Below are 17,395 nucleotides of genomic sequence, written 5' to 3' on the forward strand. Positions count from 1 at the left end.
TAGTTTGTGAAATAAGAGAGACAGCGAGGAAAACGAATAACTTTGTTAAGTGATATACGAAACACAGATAATGAGCGGTCGTATTCACCATTGGAATTGGAATCGCTGCTCGACAAACCGGCTTCTGGTTGGACACGGAACCAGTCGTGTTCGGCATCGTCGTCGTCCCCCACCTCAGCTGTCTCGAAAAATAACGCCGCAGATGCAATGAAAGGACCACAATCATCAGCACCGATGCCTCCTGTGGCACGCCGCGTTTCGGCAGCACATAAAGCTGCCTCATAGCGTGACCACGACGTTTCGCGACCTTAAAAAAAGGTATTGAGGGACTCTGGTAACGTTTTCTGACCGTGCTCAAAAAGTGTTGCAGGGCCCCTTTAAGAAGCTGACTTGTATTTAGCACGAAACTGCTCGCTGAAAAGAGCAAATTTAACATGGTCACCTCTGTGTTTTGATCGTTGTAGTCTGTTCACCCATCGTGAATGTAATATGCATCTCGTTATCCATTGCATCGTTAAGCTTTTCTTCACTCTTCGAACGAGAACACAACGCTGAACACACCGGTGAACAATGTTTTCGACAAACAACACTCAGTCAACAACACCACAACTAGCACTCATGTACTGACCGCGTAGCCGAACCATGAGACTGAAGCTGCTAGAAGAATAAGAATGGGGTGCAGCACATTCAGCAGGCATTCTCAAATCATGAGTGGTAGTTGAGACCTCAAGAGAGAGCCGTATAGCAGCTGCATCTTAGCGGTGTACGGAGCAGAAACCTGGAGGCTTACAGAGAGGGTTCAACTTAAACTGAGAACCATGGAAAGGAAAATGGTAGGTTTAAGGGACAAGAAGAGAGCAGGGAACAAACTGGTGTTAAGGACATCTTACTCGCAATAAAGAAGAAGAAACGGGCATGGGCAGGGCATGCAGCACGTGAGAAAGATCAAGAGGGTTTCGACTTGGCCTTGTTGGTGATTCAAATTGATGGGAACTGTTGCGCACAAAAGACGGTCATCGTCTGTCCATCTTGTTCCTTCTTGTGTCCCGTCTTTTGTGCGCGACAGTTCCCATCAAGGTGAGAAAGATAACCGCTGGTCCTTAAGAGTGACATGACACACTGGATTCCAAGAGAAGGCACGAGGGAGATACAGAAAGCTTGGTGGGCAGATGAGATTAGAAGCTTGCGGGCATAACGTGGCCGCCTCAAGCACAGGTGCGGGATGAACATGGGAGAGGCCTCGGCCTGCAGTGAGAGCAGTCAGGCTGACGACGGTGAAAGGAGCCGCCCGACGCAATGTCTGCTTTCATAGCATGCTGCAAGCTATGGACTTTAGGAGCATTTCGGCAATGGGCCTCCTACGAGTCGTTATGGCTGGGCACCCGAAGAACTTTTTTTCGGTAATTTGCGTGGCATTAAGTCGCGTCTTATAAAAAAACGATCAGTCGAACACCAAGCTTAACTCAGGCAAAAATAAATGTACAGTCGCCTGCGGCGATAAGGCAGAGAGGCCTGTGAAGGCCCCCGGAAAGCAAAAAAATGCCCACAAGAATGATACACTGCTCAGTGTTATAATTGTCAGAAGCTTAACAGCGCAACAGATGTACATGAAAAACATGACATGTTAGTCGCAGAGCCAAATGGTATTAGCCCGGTACCCCCCCTCCCCCCTTACCACCACACCCCTTGATGAATGACCCCAATACTAGCCTTCGGCTAAGGGGTCATACAGTGTTTGCAATCAATATGTATTTATTTCATGTGAATAAACTTCAAATAAAGTTGTCACTCACTCACTCACTCACTCACTCACTCACTCACTCACTCACTCACTCACTCACTCACTCACTCACTCACTCACTCACTCACTATTGGCCCGGGTAACGACGCGGCGCCGAGTTTGTCATAGACCGAGCGTGAATTGCCCCGCAGGATGCGGACGCACCCGGTGGGCCCATGGCTGGTGCTGGTTCTTCTCGCGAGCGAGGCGGCGCTGGGTGCGCGCGTCGGGAGCAAGCCCGGCCTGGACCTGTCCGACCTGTGGAAGCGGGGCCCGCTGTCCCTTCGCAGCCGCGCGGGCCCGCTGCCCTCGCTCAGCATGCACAACCGGGACCACATGCCTTCACTGTCCATCGTCTCACCGCTGGACGTGCTGCGTGACAAAATGATGCAGGACATCATTGAGCGCAGCATCAAGAACAAGATCCAGGCCAACGACAAAATTCTCAAAGATCTGGGAAAGCGCAGCGCGCCACAAGATAGCCTGCTACAACGCACCGACGACGACCGGTCGTCCTTCAAGGTGAGACATCTGGATATGCCGACCACGCATCAGTTGTGCATGCAAACCTATAAAACTCTGTGCAACCCCCCCTTAGAATGACACTGCTGATCTCGGAAGAACATTCCGCGCATAGAGATTCGTAGATCGATATTTTTGTTGCGACTCGAGCGATGACCAACTGTGCTAGGGCTCAAAGGCGTATCTGCCTGGGGTGGGCAAGGAGGACGCTAACCCGCACGCTCGCAAAGCAACAATTGAGGCCAAGTGTTCCTTCAACACACCGATCACGTAATTATATAATGAAATTTGTGCTACGCTTCTGCTCTTAAGATTGTCCTCGGCGTCTCGCAACCACGCACTGTAGGCGGTGCATGCGAGCCGCTTATGCGACACTCTCGCGCCTTGTGCTCCGACAATGCGGAGCAAGCTACCGCTGAGCAGGAAATCTATAACGTTAGATCAGTTTGTCATGCTTTTATTCTGATCTGTCGGGCCTGGAAGTTAAATAATCAGCGACGCAAATACGGGCGGAAACCAGTAAACGTTTCATGGAGCGATGAAACCTATTACTGTTTCAGGAAATTCATTTTCTTTCAGCGAAGACGAATAGCAACACCGCTGCTCTATATGTCCAAGCCGCTGTGAGTCCATGAGTGTGCAGAAGCGTTAAGTGTTCTAGTTTGGCCGAACTGGAAGCGATAAAAAAGGTTTCAGCTTTAGTCTCCAATCAACCTGCTTAGCCTTGCTTATCATACGCGTATGGTAGCTTGAAGCGATCGTGGCGGCCCGAAACAAGGCGACCAATATGGCAGAGCACATTGGGAAGCCCAGCTTTCGAGCTTGCTCCGCAACTTGATCTACCGGACCTGGGAAGTGGTCCAAGTCCACGGTTTTCTGGACTAAGGAGACTGAAATAACAGCCGCGCTAGTTGGTCTTGATTCATCTTGAATTGACTTTTACAGCGCAAAATAAAACACGGACGACAAATAGGCACGCTAAGCGGCGCCCTATTTCTTTCTCCCTCTTTTTCGGCAAGGATGAGTTCAAAGAGTTGTATACGCGCATAAACAGCTCAACGTCGCTTTACTACAACTGCAAGCATTCATCATACGCATCTGAGTCTACCTCGCCAGCTGCTATAAGTGCCCGCTGTCAATACGATCGGCGGGTAGGCTTCTTGAATTGCGTTATGAAGGAGACACTGTCCGGTTATTCCAATAAATGTTCAGTTAATGTTCAGCATATGAATGCGCGGTTTACATTGCCCACGTCACTTCAACGCCATGAGGTTTCACTGAGTTGAGACGTCGTGCAACAAGCAGGTAATTTTATGGCACACCAGAAATGTTTGACGGATGTCGAAGAACTAATGGCGAACAATATGCCGTATGCAAAAGAAATAGTTTATTCTCTTATCTTTTTACGTAGTCGTGCATAAGTGGTCATTAGGCGATGGCTCATTTTCTCGCCATTTGTTGCGTCGCGTTACAAGAAGGTGCTGTGTACATGACCCTGAAGACTTCGACCGCTCGTGAATATGTAATGACCATTGGAAAAGGAAACAATGCGAAGTGCAATCGAACACATTTTTTTGTTTCAAAGAAAATTCATGGTTACACCGTTTGCATTGGTGTATTCCCTTGAGGTGCTGAAGGCCCTTCAAGAAATGTTGCGAGTCCAAACACAATGCTTTTAAACAATGTGCAACTAGTCAATACCACACATTCTTAATTTTTTAAAGAATACCTGTGGTTAACAAGCTTTTAATAATAGCAACGTAATAATAGTAACCATAATAATATTAACCACGCGCTAGAAACCCTATTTCGATCAGGAGCAGACAAGGCAAAATACAGGCAATATATGCAAACATGAATACGTGCAAGAAAGTGTAGTACTTTTTAGGAAAAATCAAAGGTGCAGTTATTGCTATCTATATTAAAAGCAATATTAGTGAGCAGCCTTTAGACATTAACGAAATTTAGTTGAATGATACAAACCTATACTACTGGGAAGGCCGCCATCGACATAATTGTATTCATGCATAAGTTTCGTGGTTAATGTATAACATGTGTTGCCTGTAATACTTTTACTTGCATAACACGCATATGTATGGTTTGTCGCAGCATGTGCTGTATAAAAACTGTACTTTTTTCTATAATGTTATGAAACAGTGCTAAGCAAATTCTCTGTGTATACGACCAATTGAGTGCTGATGAAGTTTCTGCTCTATATATATATATATATATATATATATATATATATATATATATATATATATATATAATATATATATATATCTGCCTCCGCCCCCCGCCCCCTCCACTCGCGAACAAGTTGGTACGCCACTGCTAGGGCTCAATAATGGGTGAAAAAAACCACGCTACTATGCCTTATGCCATGCTTCTTTAACGTCATTTTGGTCAAGCGAATATTGATGAGGCTTTCGGTTGCGTCAGTCGTGGGACTTAGCCTGCGCTGGCTGACAACTTTCCTTTCGTGTGAGAACTAAAGGAACGTGCAGGTTGCACACAATCGGGCATGCACTTGGCAAGGATTTTTCTTAGAAAGGGGAAGGCCTTCAATATTCCGAACAAAATCTTTCCCGGGCTAAAAACAAATGAAAGCCACTCAAATACAAAACAACCATCTCATTCAAGATTAATTTCCTTCGCATGTATAAACTCACACTCAAGCAATACAAATTTCGTATTTGCTGGCGTTTTTCACAACTTCACGTGAAATGTAAATACACCTCTTAGCAAACGCGTTATTTTTATCCTTGTATTTTTAACTCAACTTTATATTTCAGTATATAAAATCTTGAAGAGGTGAGGAAAATTAAAATGGCCAGCGACCACGGAAATTCCAATTAAAAGCAAGACGTTTCGGCTCCCGCACGGGAACCTTTTTCACAATGAAAAAACGAATTCGCAAACTGTCCGATGTTTTAAAATATGGCGCAGGCAACGTGTGCACACGTGTGGGAAGTTGCCGCGCATGCTTAATCTTGTCCCGATTTTCAAATATCTGAAGAAAGCAGAAGGGCAGAGAAAACGCAATGAATTAATGGCACCCGCAGAATTGATAACACACTGCGTAGCCTTATGCGTTCCAACAAAACTCATGGCCCGCTTGCGACATACAAAACGAAAACGCAAGAGCATGAGTACAGCTTACGTAAGGTACGTATGTCAGCCTGAGTACAGCTATTAAAAGCAATGTTGCTAATGGAAAACTTGGCGCCAGTCCAATCTAAATGGAGAGGCACAAGAAAGCACGACAGTCGTCTTTCCACTGAGTCAGTGCACTGCTTCACTCGATGATAGCTCCTTCTAATTACTATCCACAGCAATGTTGTACAATGCCTTTACTGTTATGGACACTGACTCTGTTCCCATTTATTGTTGTGTCCCATTTCACCGCAGTAAATACGGTCGATGGTGTTGTTGCGCGGTGGGCTCGTTGGTAGATCACATAAAAGAGCTCGGAGCACGCCTGAGCTTCGCCTTCAAGAGTAGAACGCGATAGCGTAATCGGGCCCCGTGCCTATCGCCTTCTCAACTGCCAGCCTGCTTCGGTTCACGGTGCATGCCTCAACCGTGCCGTAAGGAAACGAACGACTGTGTGCGTAACGCTGGCCGTTCCAAACTATCCTAGAATACCTACTGCAAGTACAGTTGTCAAGTGCCCACTACGCCATAATTCTTCCTTTTGCGAATCACCGAAGGGCCCACTACGCGTCCGTAAGGGCACACGCGAACCTACGCAGCTGTTCACTTTGTTGATGCTTTTTCAGCTGATGGCGATTAAATATGTCTGAGCGCTTTGCAAACGGTGGGCCTTTAAAACACCCACTGGTTGCGCAATTCACATGTTTTTACGCCTGGAGCGATTCTACGCTTCTGCCACGCAATATTACATGCGTTATGGAGACTCCTTCGACTACATGACATTTATATGTTTTTTTTTCGCAGCAGTTTCGAGAAATAGCATGGCTCTGTGGTAGAACACCACCTTGCCGCGCAGACGGCCTGGGTTCGATTCACACTCGACCTGAATATTTTTTATTATGTGTTTTATTTGCATCTTTCTCGATATTGCGGTCCCGAACAAGGTAATGATTATTTGCTTACAACCAACGACGCCGACACCGACGCCGGACTTTCTGCGAAACGAGCTCTTGAACGCTGTTGCGTTAAAACGCCTTGCCATATTGCATCCAACACAAAAACACGCACACAGCGCCAACTTTTGAAAATGGGCTGATTTTCGAAAGAATAAACCAGTCAAGAAGACGATGGACAAGTGGCACACATAACCGCTGGTTGTGTGTCGTCTTCTTGACTGGTTTATTCTTTCAGCGTTATGTACCAACTGACCCAGATTACTGATTTTCGAATTCAGCAGCCCATATATACCCTTCAACAAGTGCACCAATGAGCATATTTATTTATTTATTTATTTATTTATTTATTCATTCATTCATTCATTCATTCATTTTTACGCTATAGCGTTAAAGAGTTCGTTTCGCAGAAATTCTGGTGTCGGCGCCGTTGCTTGTGAGTGAAAAATCATCATCTTGTTCGTGACCAGAAGATCGAGAAAGGTGTCGATAAAGTAAACACAAATACTTCGGTTCGAGTGAGAATCGAGCCCAGGCCGCCTGCGTAGCAAGCAGGTGTTGTACCACAGAGCCACAATATTGCTTTAAACTGCTTCGGAAAAAAAAACTATATGAATGCCATGTAGTGGAAGGAGTCTCCTTAAGAGCCCTGCACGGGCTCGGGCTTACCCAAAAACACGGGCCCGGCCCGGCCCGCTGGCTGGGCCGGGCAGGGCAAAGTAGTTTTCACGGCGGGCCCGGGCCGGGCTCGGGTCTGAAGCTCCGGGCTTAGGGCCGCGCCCGGGTTTGAGGTGGCGGGCTCGGGTCGTGCCGGGCTGGGACTTTGCTCAGTTCTTAAAGGGACACTAAAGTGATACAATGAATCGGTTAAGACTGATAAAGTGTACTCTAAGAACTCGAATGTAGTTAGTTTCACCATCATAAGGGAAAAAAATCAAGGGCAATGTTCCATTTTTAAATTTGGCGCCGAAATCTCCGCGCGTGACGTCACATATTTCAAAATGTATGTGTCGTATTTTGGGAACATTGGGTCAACGAAACTTCTTGAAACTTAAGTCTATGGCCCTCTCAGAGGCCAATGCACTTAATTTTTACCTATTAGGAACTACGTAGATTCCAGTAGACGCCGTGAGAATCTATGACGTCACGCTGTTTGTTCCGCATTTTCTTTTTGCGCGTTTTCTCGCTTACAAAGACTCTTGTCGGCAGGTGTGCCACCCACTGGCTACGCCACTGGTCGAGAAGCTTATTCGCACCTTTAGTACCGAACCGGAATTAACCCCGAAAATAGATCGCAATCACTTCGTCCACCAACTGCCACTCCTGCCATTGTAGTCTTACCAGTGTAGGCCACCTTCTACAGCTACAGCATCGTTAGGAAGGCATACACCATTATAATATGAAAAAAGAAGCGCTCTGTGCAAGCCGCGCCTAACAAACACTGCTTAAAACTGCAAGGAGAAGCCCTCAGAGGCATTTATAGATTATATTGAAGAGTGGCACAACATTCGGGAACGAGATAAATGAAGGGATCAGCTTTACGGCTATTATTTTCATTCTGCAGAGTTCCAGAAAAGACATCCTAAATTTGCTCCAGTGGTGGAAATTAAAAACTACGACTGCCGACGCCTTCACATTTCGCGAGGCAGATGTGCGCCCCTGCGGCCAGCGCAATCAGGAAACTTCAGCGCGGCAGGACATGTGATGCAACGGCGCATGGTGTGCTTATAGCGGAGTCTATAATATTATTGCTTGTACAATAACATGCGAACAAACAAACTATAAACTATGCCACAAAAACTTCGACTGTTAGCAGTGGTGTGATATATGAAAAGAATGCTATGACAAAAAGTTTTTTTTTTCCATTCGGCTTCTTATACGTATTTCCACAGTGCACGTGGTGCGCGCGGTTCGTTATAATTTTATCCAGGTTAGTGTATTTACAACATATGTAATAAATTTGACTTTTTCTCTCTATTTCTCTTGATGTGGCAAGGTGCCACTATGATGAAGATATATGTGCTACATATCCAGAAGGGTGCACGGTTGGCTTTGTCGTTACAGCACGCTTTAAAGGGGCACTGAAGGGAAAAACGATTTTTGTCGTAGCAGCAAATTACTCTTTCACAATTCCAAAATCACCACGCCTGCCGCGAGAAGACGCAAGGGAAGCGAGAAAATGCGCAAAAAAAGAAATTACGGCTCTTGAAATTCCCGCTTCAAACGCGTCATAGATTTTGACGGTGTCTGCTAGGTCCTATACGCAGTTTCTAATCGATAAAAATTAAGTGAATTGTCTTCCGAGGGGGCCGTAGACTTAGGATAAGAAGCTTCAGGAATTTTCGACAAGCCAAAGTCGCCAAAATACGAAAAATACGCTTTGAAATCCGTGTTCTCACGCGTGGATATTTTGGCGCAGAATTTAAAAATGAAACCTTGACCTTGATTTTCTCCTTTATTAATGCATCTGCATGTGTTGGTGAAACTAACGACATTAGATTTCTGAGAGTATAATTTAACAATGTAGGCCGATTCAGTGTTTCACTTTCGTGCCCATTTAAATTTCAATAGAGAGCGCAATAAAAACAAAGTGAAGAGAGCGTTATCTTTTCTGTCCCCTCTGTTTTTATTGCGCTCCTTATCGAATCTGGACTGATGCTGCAAATCACTTTTCTTCCTGCAATATCTGCTACAAAACGCTCTTGGTGATCCGGATTGTATTCCTAGAAAATTAGGCACAGTGTACCTCTGCCGAACAAACGTTCATCGTACCCAGTATGTCCGCTCAACTGTTTCCACGGTGAGCCAGCCCCTCTTTTAAAGAAAGTACCCTAGGTTAAAGTATACTTGCTAGCGAAGCATGCGCCAAGCATGCGCAGATATTTGCCACTTAAAACGCCCTGCGCTCGATTCTATGTTCGGGCAACACCACCTATTGGCTCGGGCCCCTGTCGGGCCCGATCTGTGGTCGGGCCGCGCCGGGCCGGGTAGGCAAAATTTTTCTCTGGTTCGGGCCGGGGTGGGCTCGGGCGGGTAAATGTGAACGAGTCCCGGGCACGGGCCGAGCCGAGAATGACGGCCCGTGCAGTGCTCTAGTCTCCTTAACGCATCTACTATTGCGTGGCAGAAGTGTAGAATCACGCCAGGTGTCACAACATGTGAACTGCGCAAGGAGTGGGTGTTTTAGTTGGTGCATCCAGACGACGGGCCAAACCGGCACCCGCCGCGGGCGGCTGAGTCACGTGACGACGGGGCCGCGAGGGGCCCGGCCGCTTGCGCCGTACACACGCGAGGACCAAAACCAGAGGGAGACGTGTGGGCCAGGCTAGTTCAAGCCTCTCGCCGCAGCTCGGTGGGCGGCATTGCGACAGTGAATTTCACACGCCTCAAGACCTCAGGCTCCGCTCAGCTGCCTGTCTATTCGCGCAGTATACACAGAGCTGGCAGAAACAGAAAGCCTATTTTGCGAAAGAAACATACAAATAAAGCCCGGAGTGATCGTGAAAAAAAAGTTGACAAACTAAACAAACGCACAACATCAACAAACGTGTGTAAAAGCGGGCAGAGCACGGTGTGTGACCTCCCAAGAGGTTGGTGGCGACAATCAAAGGGCTGGCGTGTGGTAGTCGCTGACAGAGGTCACAAGAGGCGGAGGGGAGAGCAGCGGAGGCTACGGAGCTAGACAAACGAGGATAGGAAGCTCCGGAAAATTGGAAACAGGCATTGCCCACAGGCGAAAGTCGGGAGGGCTTCGCATGCGAACAAGAAAAAAACGCCGCAACGGAAGGAAATGCACTGAGAAGAACCGCGTGAGACGCGCGAAAGAACTAACTGATACCAGGTGACAACACGAAAGTAAGAGGAAAGGACGTACCGCTACGGAAGTTCTCAGTCTGAACATGGAGGTTGCGCGAAGGAAATCCCTGGCTGCTATAGATATCGGTTGAGGACGACGAGGATCTGCAGATATATTCGTTCAAAAGTGTAGGGAACTGCTCCACCAATGCGAGAAAGTATAACGTTGCATCGTCGCTCCACGTAGCCATCTTTACACAAGCACGGTAGAACGAGTACTGGGCCGCAAAAACGACGCGAGTGAAACCGCGCGCTTGTTTTCAAACAGAAACACAAGTTCGAATAGCCGCCGGCGTGCCCAGCTGCGAAAAAAAGATAATAAAAAACCCGGTTTCGTTGACACACCACCCCCGCGAGCGCGCGGGTCGCCTTCGAGGGCCGGTACGGGCGGGCAGCCCGTGAAAATGTTTTCGGGATTTCTCGCGCCCTCCCTCCCCGGGCCGGCCGCGGCCTCGCCCAACCGGAAGTGAGGGGTCACGTGACGGCGAGGCCGCGGGCCGAAAGAGAGGTTTGGCCCGTCGTCTGGACGCGTAGTCTAGAGCAATGCACGGGCCCGGGCCGGCCCGGGTAAGGGGTTCTTGGATCGGGCCCGGGTCTCATACGTATAGGTATAATTGCGTGTGTACGTTGTGTGGCTTTGTTTTTGTTGTTTTGTGGGGTTTAACTTCCCGAAGCGACCCAGGCTATATGAGACGCCGTCGTTGAGGGCTCCGGGTAATTTAAACCACCTGGAGTGCATTGGCGTGCACAGAAATTGCACAGTACAAGACGTCTACAATTTCGCTCCATCGGTATGCTACTCGGGATTTCAAGAAACGCCTAATATAAGCTTCCGCCATTATAGTGAGCGAAAGACGTTCTTGGGTACCGTGTAAGGAAAGCAACGGTAAACTGCCTAGATTAGTGTATATAAGATGTGCGCGTTGGTATCTAGGGAAACATTCCGAGTATTCAGCTACGCTCGCATGCCCGTAGACTGGCCAACACGACTTGTGAGTCATTAATATCTCAGGAGCTGTTTTTCGTGCATTTTAAGTGCAAGATGCGGAGCGACTCTTAACCCAGGGCAAACGCCGTTGTTGATTTTCCCATTACTAGCGGTGATGCGCCAGACCATAGAGACACTCGTTTCCCCGAGTGGCGATGGCGGTGACTCGGGGAAGAAGGGTGGGACAAAGAACCTTGTTGTTTTGAACACGAAAACGTAGTGCAGGTTGGGTGCAGTTGCCTGCCGAGGCGTCAACACGACAGCTTTAAAGGGGTCATGAACCACTTTTCCAAGTAATGATCTAATGACCTCAGTATCAGAGTTTACTGTCTCCCGAATCGATTGCCGCAAAAATTTCTCGAATCCGTCAAGAATTAGCGGAGTTACGGGGGTTTGGCGCACGCTCTCAGCGCTTTCTCTCTTTTCTCGTGCCGACGAGCGCACTGGAAGCTAGATAGGGAGGGATGGCACGGGGGAAAGAAGTTACGTCAGCACGCGTCATGAAACAAGATCCCTCTCCCGCTGTGATTCGCTTGCGCGAGTGCGGCTACCGTGTACTGAGGAGTGCGGCGCCGGCAAGTGGCGGCACCCCGTGGCAAGAAGGGCATCTGATCCGAACGCCGCTCTCGATTTACGCGTCGATGCAGATCGCGACGTCACCTGGCAGACGCCCCGCCCACCGCCGAGAGTGAGAACCGGCCTCTGTTTGAAAAGAGGGCTCCTGAGAAAACAGCAACTTCGCGTTCCGCTTGTAGCCTTTACGCGGCGCGCACGACTGCAGTATTTGGCTGAGCAGTTCATAGTCGTGTCAGCTTTCCGCAGGATGTGTTTTAGGGGCGAAGCTCCTTATAGCGGCACCCGTTCGTCCCGTCGTAGTGTGTAACCAGTCTTAAAAACGGAGGGGGCGTGCACACATGAAGGCTCCCTAATGACAATGCGCTGCGACAGTACGTGATATGTATCGCCGTCTCCTCTCCTACGCTTCCCCCTCTTTCTCCCCTCCTACGCCCCCCCCCTATCTTGCCTCGCGGCGCAGCGGCGCCGACGCAGGCAGCGTCGCGAGGCAGCGTCTTGATTGAAAAAACCGACCGCTCGCGCTGCACAACCGTTCACTGACCACCACGTTTATATAGGCACTGGATTTTGACCTCCAAGGTAGTGCGTGTGTGCGATTTCTCCTGTGCGTGATTAAACAATGAAAATTCACAGCGTACATGTAAAATTAAAGTGAGCTGCAAGTCGTCATAACTCTCATCGAACCTTTAGTATAAACGCGCCCGATCTCACGTCGGTGATGATGTACTGGGCAGAATTCACGGAAGATTCACGGTTTACCGATGAACCTCCGCAGCTTCGCCCACTCATCATCATTCACTCCGTGGATATGCTGTTTTCAACAAGCCCAAGGGGTGCTTCATGACCCCTTTAATTTATGTAACGCTGCCCAGCCTGGCGTATTCCTCCCAGAAGCAGCTAGAGCACGTTTTTTTTTAGATGCGAAGTATCTTATGGCGGAGTTCAATCCGGTGGTGCTGGTGGTGGTGTGCGGCGTGACCACCCTTAATGCGCATGCGCATAACCTCTCCCCTCACCCCTCTCCACTATTCCTCTCCACTTCCCCTCTCCCCCTTCCCCTGTCCACTTTCCCTCTCCCCTTGCCCCTCTCCACTTTCCCTTTACCCTCCCCCTTTCCACTCTTCCTCTGAAACGCGGGCTAGACATGCCGAAATTCTCTCCTGCGCAACGCCGCGATGAGCACCAGCGCATGCGCGTCCCCTCCCCCTCTCTCTCCTCTCCTACGCTGCCCCCCTCTCGCACGCCTGCCGACTGCGTTCCCCGCTCGCCCTGTGAGAATTAACGGCCAGGATAGAGGGAAGACAAGGCGCGCGTAGCGTTCCTCTTCGCGTTCCACGACGCGAGGTCGGTAGCATGCCCAAAGAACGCCAACGGAACGCTATCGTGCAAGTGCTCCGGCTTCGCATCGCCTCATGGTCCCCTTTAGCGGGAAATGGCGTAATTTTTCATTGCATTGTGCAATAGATGAAGTTTGCAGTAGACTTGCTACTTTTACTCAACAGCCCTAGCTCGTATGCAGTTGATGTAGACTCAACCTAAAAATTTCTGCCATGCGTTTTTCTCCACTTTATGCAGGTATTATATTTTGTAGTTGTTCTTTGAAATGCAAAAATGAGATTGCGTGGTTAGCACTGCGTGCGTACATGAAATAGCCAGCTATGACTAATTATATTTTATATTGCCCTGCAATCATGTCGCAAGAGTGTTACGCGCGTAATTCACCGAAAGTATGCACAGTACCAGTGAAAGTCGTGACACTGAAAGAAATTCCTAAAACAATCTCTAGAAAATATCTTGTGTGCGGCAGGTATCTTCACAATAACCGAAGGTTGGACAGTGCCTTTTTTATGCTCAAGGCATAACTAGCTGAAACGGGCCGGGCCGGGCCGGGCCCAAGCCTTTCGGGCCCGGGCCGGGTACGGGCCACATTTAAGAACACCGGGCCGGGCTCGGGCGGGCCGGAGCATGGCGTTCTCGGGCCGGGCCGGGCCCGGGCCGGAAAAATCAGCCCGTGCAGTGCTGGGCCCTTCGCAGAATTGCAAAAGGAAGAATTATGGCGTAGTGGGCACTTGAGAACTAGGAGAGTTTGAAATGGCCAAGGTTACGCGCACAGACGTTCGTTTGCTTGCGGCACGGTTGAGGCATGCGCCGAGAACCGAAGCTACAGGGTTAGCAGCTGAGAAGGCGATGCGCACGGGGCCCGATTACGCTATCGCGTTCTACTCTTGAAGGCGAAGCTCAAGCGCCCTTCATGTTTTTTTTCTTTCATTTATTTATTTATTTATTTAGAGAGAGATAGAGGCTTCTTTACAGAGAGGTCGGCCTGAGCGATAGTAGCATGATACTCTACACCGGGAAAGGAGAAATGTCGATGGTGCACAGTCCCGTCAAGGAGGCGCCGTTCTACAGCCGCGCATCCTGTCCAGTGGCTTGTAGGAAAGCTGTGAAGACCTGCTGCGCCCGAAGGCATTGTTGCAGGGGGGTTACATATGCTCATACAAACAGACAACTGAGCAAACAAAATTAGCGCAGCAGAACTAGAAAAAAAAACATGGCTGATCCCTCTGTCATAGGAATCGGTATGACACGAAAGTAAAACGTGTCTTCACAGACGTAGTTGAGCGTTTGTTGTGCATCGTTTCGCCCCGAGGGCGAAGGAATGAACGCTATAGCAACAAGTTGTAATGTGACGCGAAGAACGGCAAGCAGCTTGAAACTTGCAACGCGCTTCTCAAGCAGAAAGGACGCACGGAACGAACATACACAGGATGAGCGCGATGAACTAACAGCGGTCACAGCTCGACAGTTAAAGCGCGCTGGTCAAATACAAAGGAGGACGCACGAAACGAATGCACAAGTATACACAGGATGAGCGAAAACTGTCACAGTCGTAATTTATTTGTGAGCAGCGCGCTCCTTTCGCAAAAGCGGCCGCTGCAGTGAGCGAAGTGACCTTCGTGCTCTCTGTAACTTCAACGCAAACTTGTGGTGAGGGCGCAAGACGTTAAGCGCGCGCGCAGGAGCGACCGCGCCCTGTAGAGGCACACGCTCATCTCTACGCGTGGGGCGACGACCTTTAAAGCGCGCTCTTCGAGCCCTTCGCGCCATCTCGCTAGTGATTACGAAAACGCTGATGTACCCCGATCTCTGGGTACCGCCACCGGCAAATGGTGTATATAAATAGCACGCCGTCAGTACGACGAGGAACGTGCCGTCTGTGGCGGAGTCGTTTCGCACTGCGCGCTGGGGATCGAGGGGTCGTAAGTTCGACTCCTGGTGACGGAACTGTTTCTTCTAGTTTTTTGTTTGCCATATGTTTGTCTTTATATTTTACAACGTCATATCCGTGACGGAAATGCGTCAGTGCAGCCGTGGTGGACCCCGGCATAAAACACTTTCGTGTTAAAAAAATAGTTCATGCCGTTATACATCCAACAGTAATGCTCTGAACGACAGTCCACAGTTTGCTGCGGTAGCTGATTCCACTGTGTGGGAAGAACGAGTGCTGAAATGCGTTTGTTCTTGCCGCCGACAGGGCGGCAAGTTATCTCTTCGTCCACTTTACTTTCTTCACATTTATATCCCAATTATCACAAGTAACATCCCCTATACTTCCCTTGGCATTATTGTCTGTTCTCATTGACGTTGCGTCAAACACAAAAAACAGCCCTTAAAAGTCATCTTCTTTCCTTCATTACTGGCGTTTAGAGACATTTTCCACCTAACACATCATCGAGTTATCGAATCCAAGTGGCGTTGCAGGTACTCGTGGTCAGTCGAAGACTTCATGCAATGATAAATGATACGTGCGTACAAACGTATCTTGCATGACACATCCTAAGCAATATCATTAGTATACACCTGAAACAGCAATGGTCCCAAAATAGTAATAATATCTGGGATTTAACGTCCCAAAACCACGATATGATTATGAGAGACGCCGTAGTGGAGGGCTCCGGAAATATCGACCACCTGGGGTTCTTTAACGTGCACCTAAATCTAAGTACACGGGCCTCAGATATTTTCGCCTCCATCGAAAATGCAGCCGCCGCGGCCGGGATTCAATTCCGCGACCTTCGGGTCAGCAGTCGAGCGCCATAACCACTAGACCACCGTGACGGGGCTGGTCCCAAAACAGATCCGTAGGGACCAGAGGTAACAGGAATAAAATGAGATTGCGAGCCATTAATTAAAACACGTGCCTGCAGATAACATTGAATCCAATCAAGTAATGAGGGAGAGACGAATGACAGTTTATGTAACAGTAAAACATGGGGAACAGAATCAAATGCTTTTTTGAAATCTAAAAATATACAGCCAGTCTGTACACCAAGGGCAAATTAATGACAAAGATCATGGCTGAATTCTAGAAGTTGTGTCGAGCTAGAAGGGCGCCGCCATGCTGAGAGTCGGAAAAAAAGCTTATTGTTTTCTAGCTGTTTTGTAATGCCAATGTACGCTATGTGTTCTACTGTTTTGCAGCACACACTCGTTAGGAAAATTGGCCTGTCATTGGAGACGATGTTTTTTGGGGCCAATTTTATGGATTGGCACCACGTTTGAACTATCCACTCCTTAGGTAAACAAGATGTACTTAACGATTTCTTAAACATTATAACCAGGTAGTGGGCGATTATGTCAGAACAAGCCATTAACACGTAAGAAGGTATACCATCAGGACCACTTGCAGAGGAGACATTCGTATTGTCAAGTAGCTAAAGTATGCCACCTTGTGTCACTACTAGTTCCGGCATAGCTTCGAACACATTGTCGGGAATGCGGGGCAATTCGTTATGACAGGGAGCTGTGAAGGAAGACTGAGAATAGAGGGAGCCCTGTGGAAGTCATCAGTAACAAGCACATTGCCGTTGCTCGGGATGACTCGCTGCTATTTGTTTTAATACGAAAGTGTTTTATGCTGGGGTCCACCAAGACTTTAGTGACGTATTTCCGTCACGGAAATGACGTCGAAAAAATATACACGATCAGATGGCAAAGAAAAAAAGTTCCGTCGAGGGGCATCGAACCTACGACCTCTTGGTCCGCAAAAACAGATGCCGGGCACGCTATCCACTACGCCACGGTCACAGACTCTAGAGGTTTTACAAACGCACCTTTTATATCTACCACTCTCCCGGTCGGCGGGGTGGTGTTGCCCTCTGGGAGCGGTAAAGTAATTCGTAAATACTGTGGCCTCCGCGATTAGCACCTGCAACGCGTTACACGTCCCTCCCATTCGGCGCGTTTTCAATAGAAGTTCAATTTTGTCAATGCCTTGACACACCGCGAGGTGGCGACCTTAGCCAAGCGTCGTAAAAGCGTCGGCCTCGCTCATAGCTCTACGACGCGCGCCTGCCTCACCTGGCTGTAAACACCGCGTTCCTCGCTCACGCGCTCACCCCTAGAAAAATCACGGCCGTGCTACTGGGGTGGCACGACGCGCTTTGCGTTTCCCTCTATTCCGGCCGTGGTGTTCAATCACATTTTAACATGCCGCGGCATGGCGCCAAGTTCTGCGTCCAATATGCGACGCTCTTCTGGCTATCACACCTCGTTCTCTGATTA

The 17,395-nt window shown here is 48.6% G+C and overlaps 1 protein-coding gene across 1 annotated transcript in view; it reads left to right on the plus strand.

Moving 5' to 3' along the window:
• Positions 1 to 17,395, plus strand: part of LOC119397072 (uncharacterized) — a 237,680-nt gene that overhangs the window by 210,358 nt on the left and 9,927 nt on the right. The window contains exon 2 of the mRNA XM_037664510.2: positions 1,933 to 2,302. Coding sequence (XP_037520438.1) covers positions 1,934 to 2,302 — 369 coding nt within the window. The 5' untranslated portion in view covers position 1,933. The remainder of the gene's footprint in view (positions 1 to 1,932; positions 2,303 to 17,395) is intronic.

The sequence above is a fragment of the Rhipicephalus sanguineus genome, chromosome 6 (genome assembly GCF_013339695.2).
Source record: "Rhipicephalus sanguineus isolate Rsan-2018 chromosome 6, BIME_Rsan_1.4, whole genome shotgun sequence".
In the NCBI taxonomy this organism is placed as follows: Eukaryota; Metazoa; Arthropoda; class Arachnida; order Ixodida; family Ixodidae; genus Rhipicephalus; species Rhipicephalus sanguineus.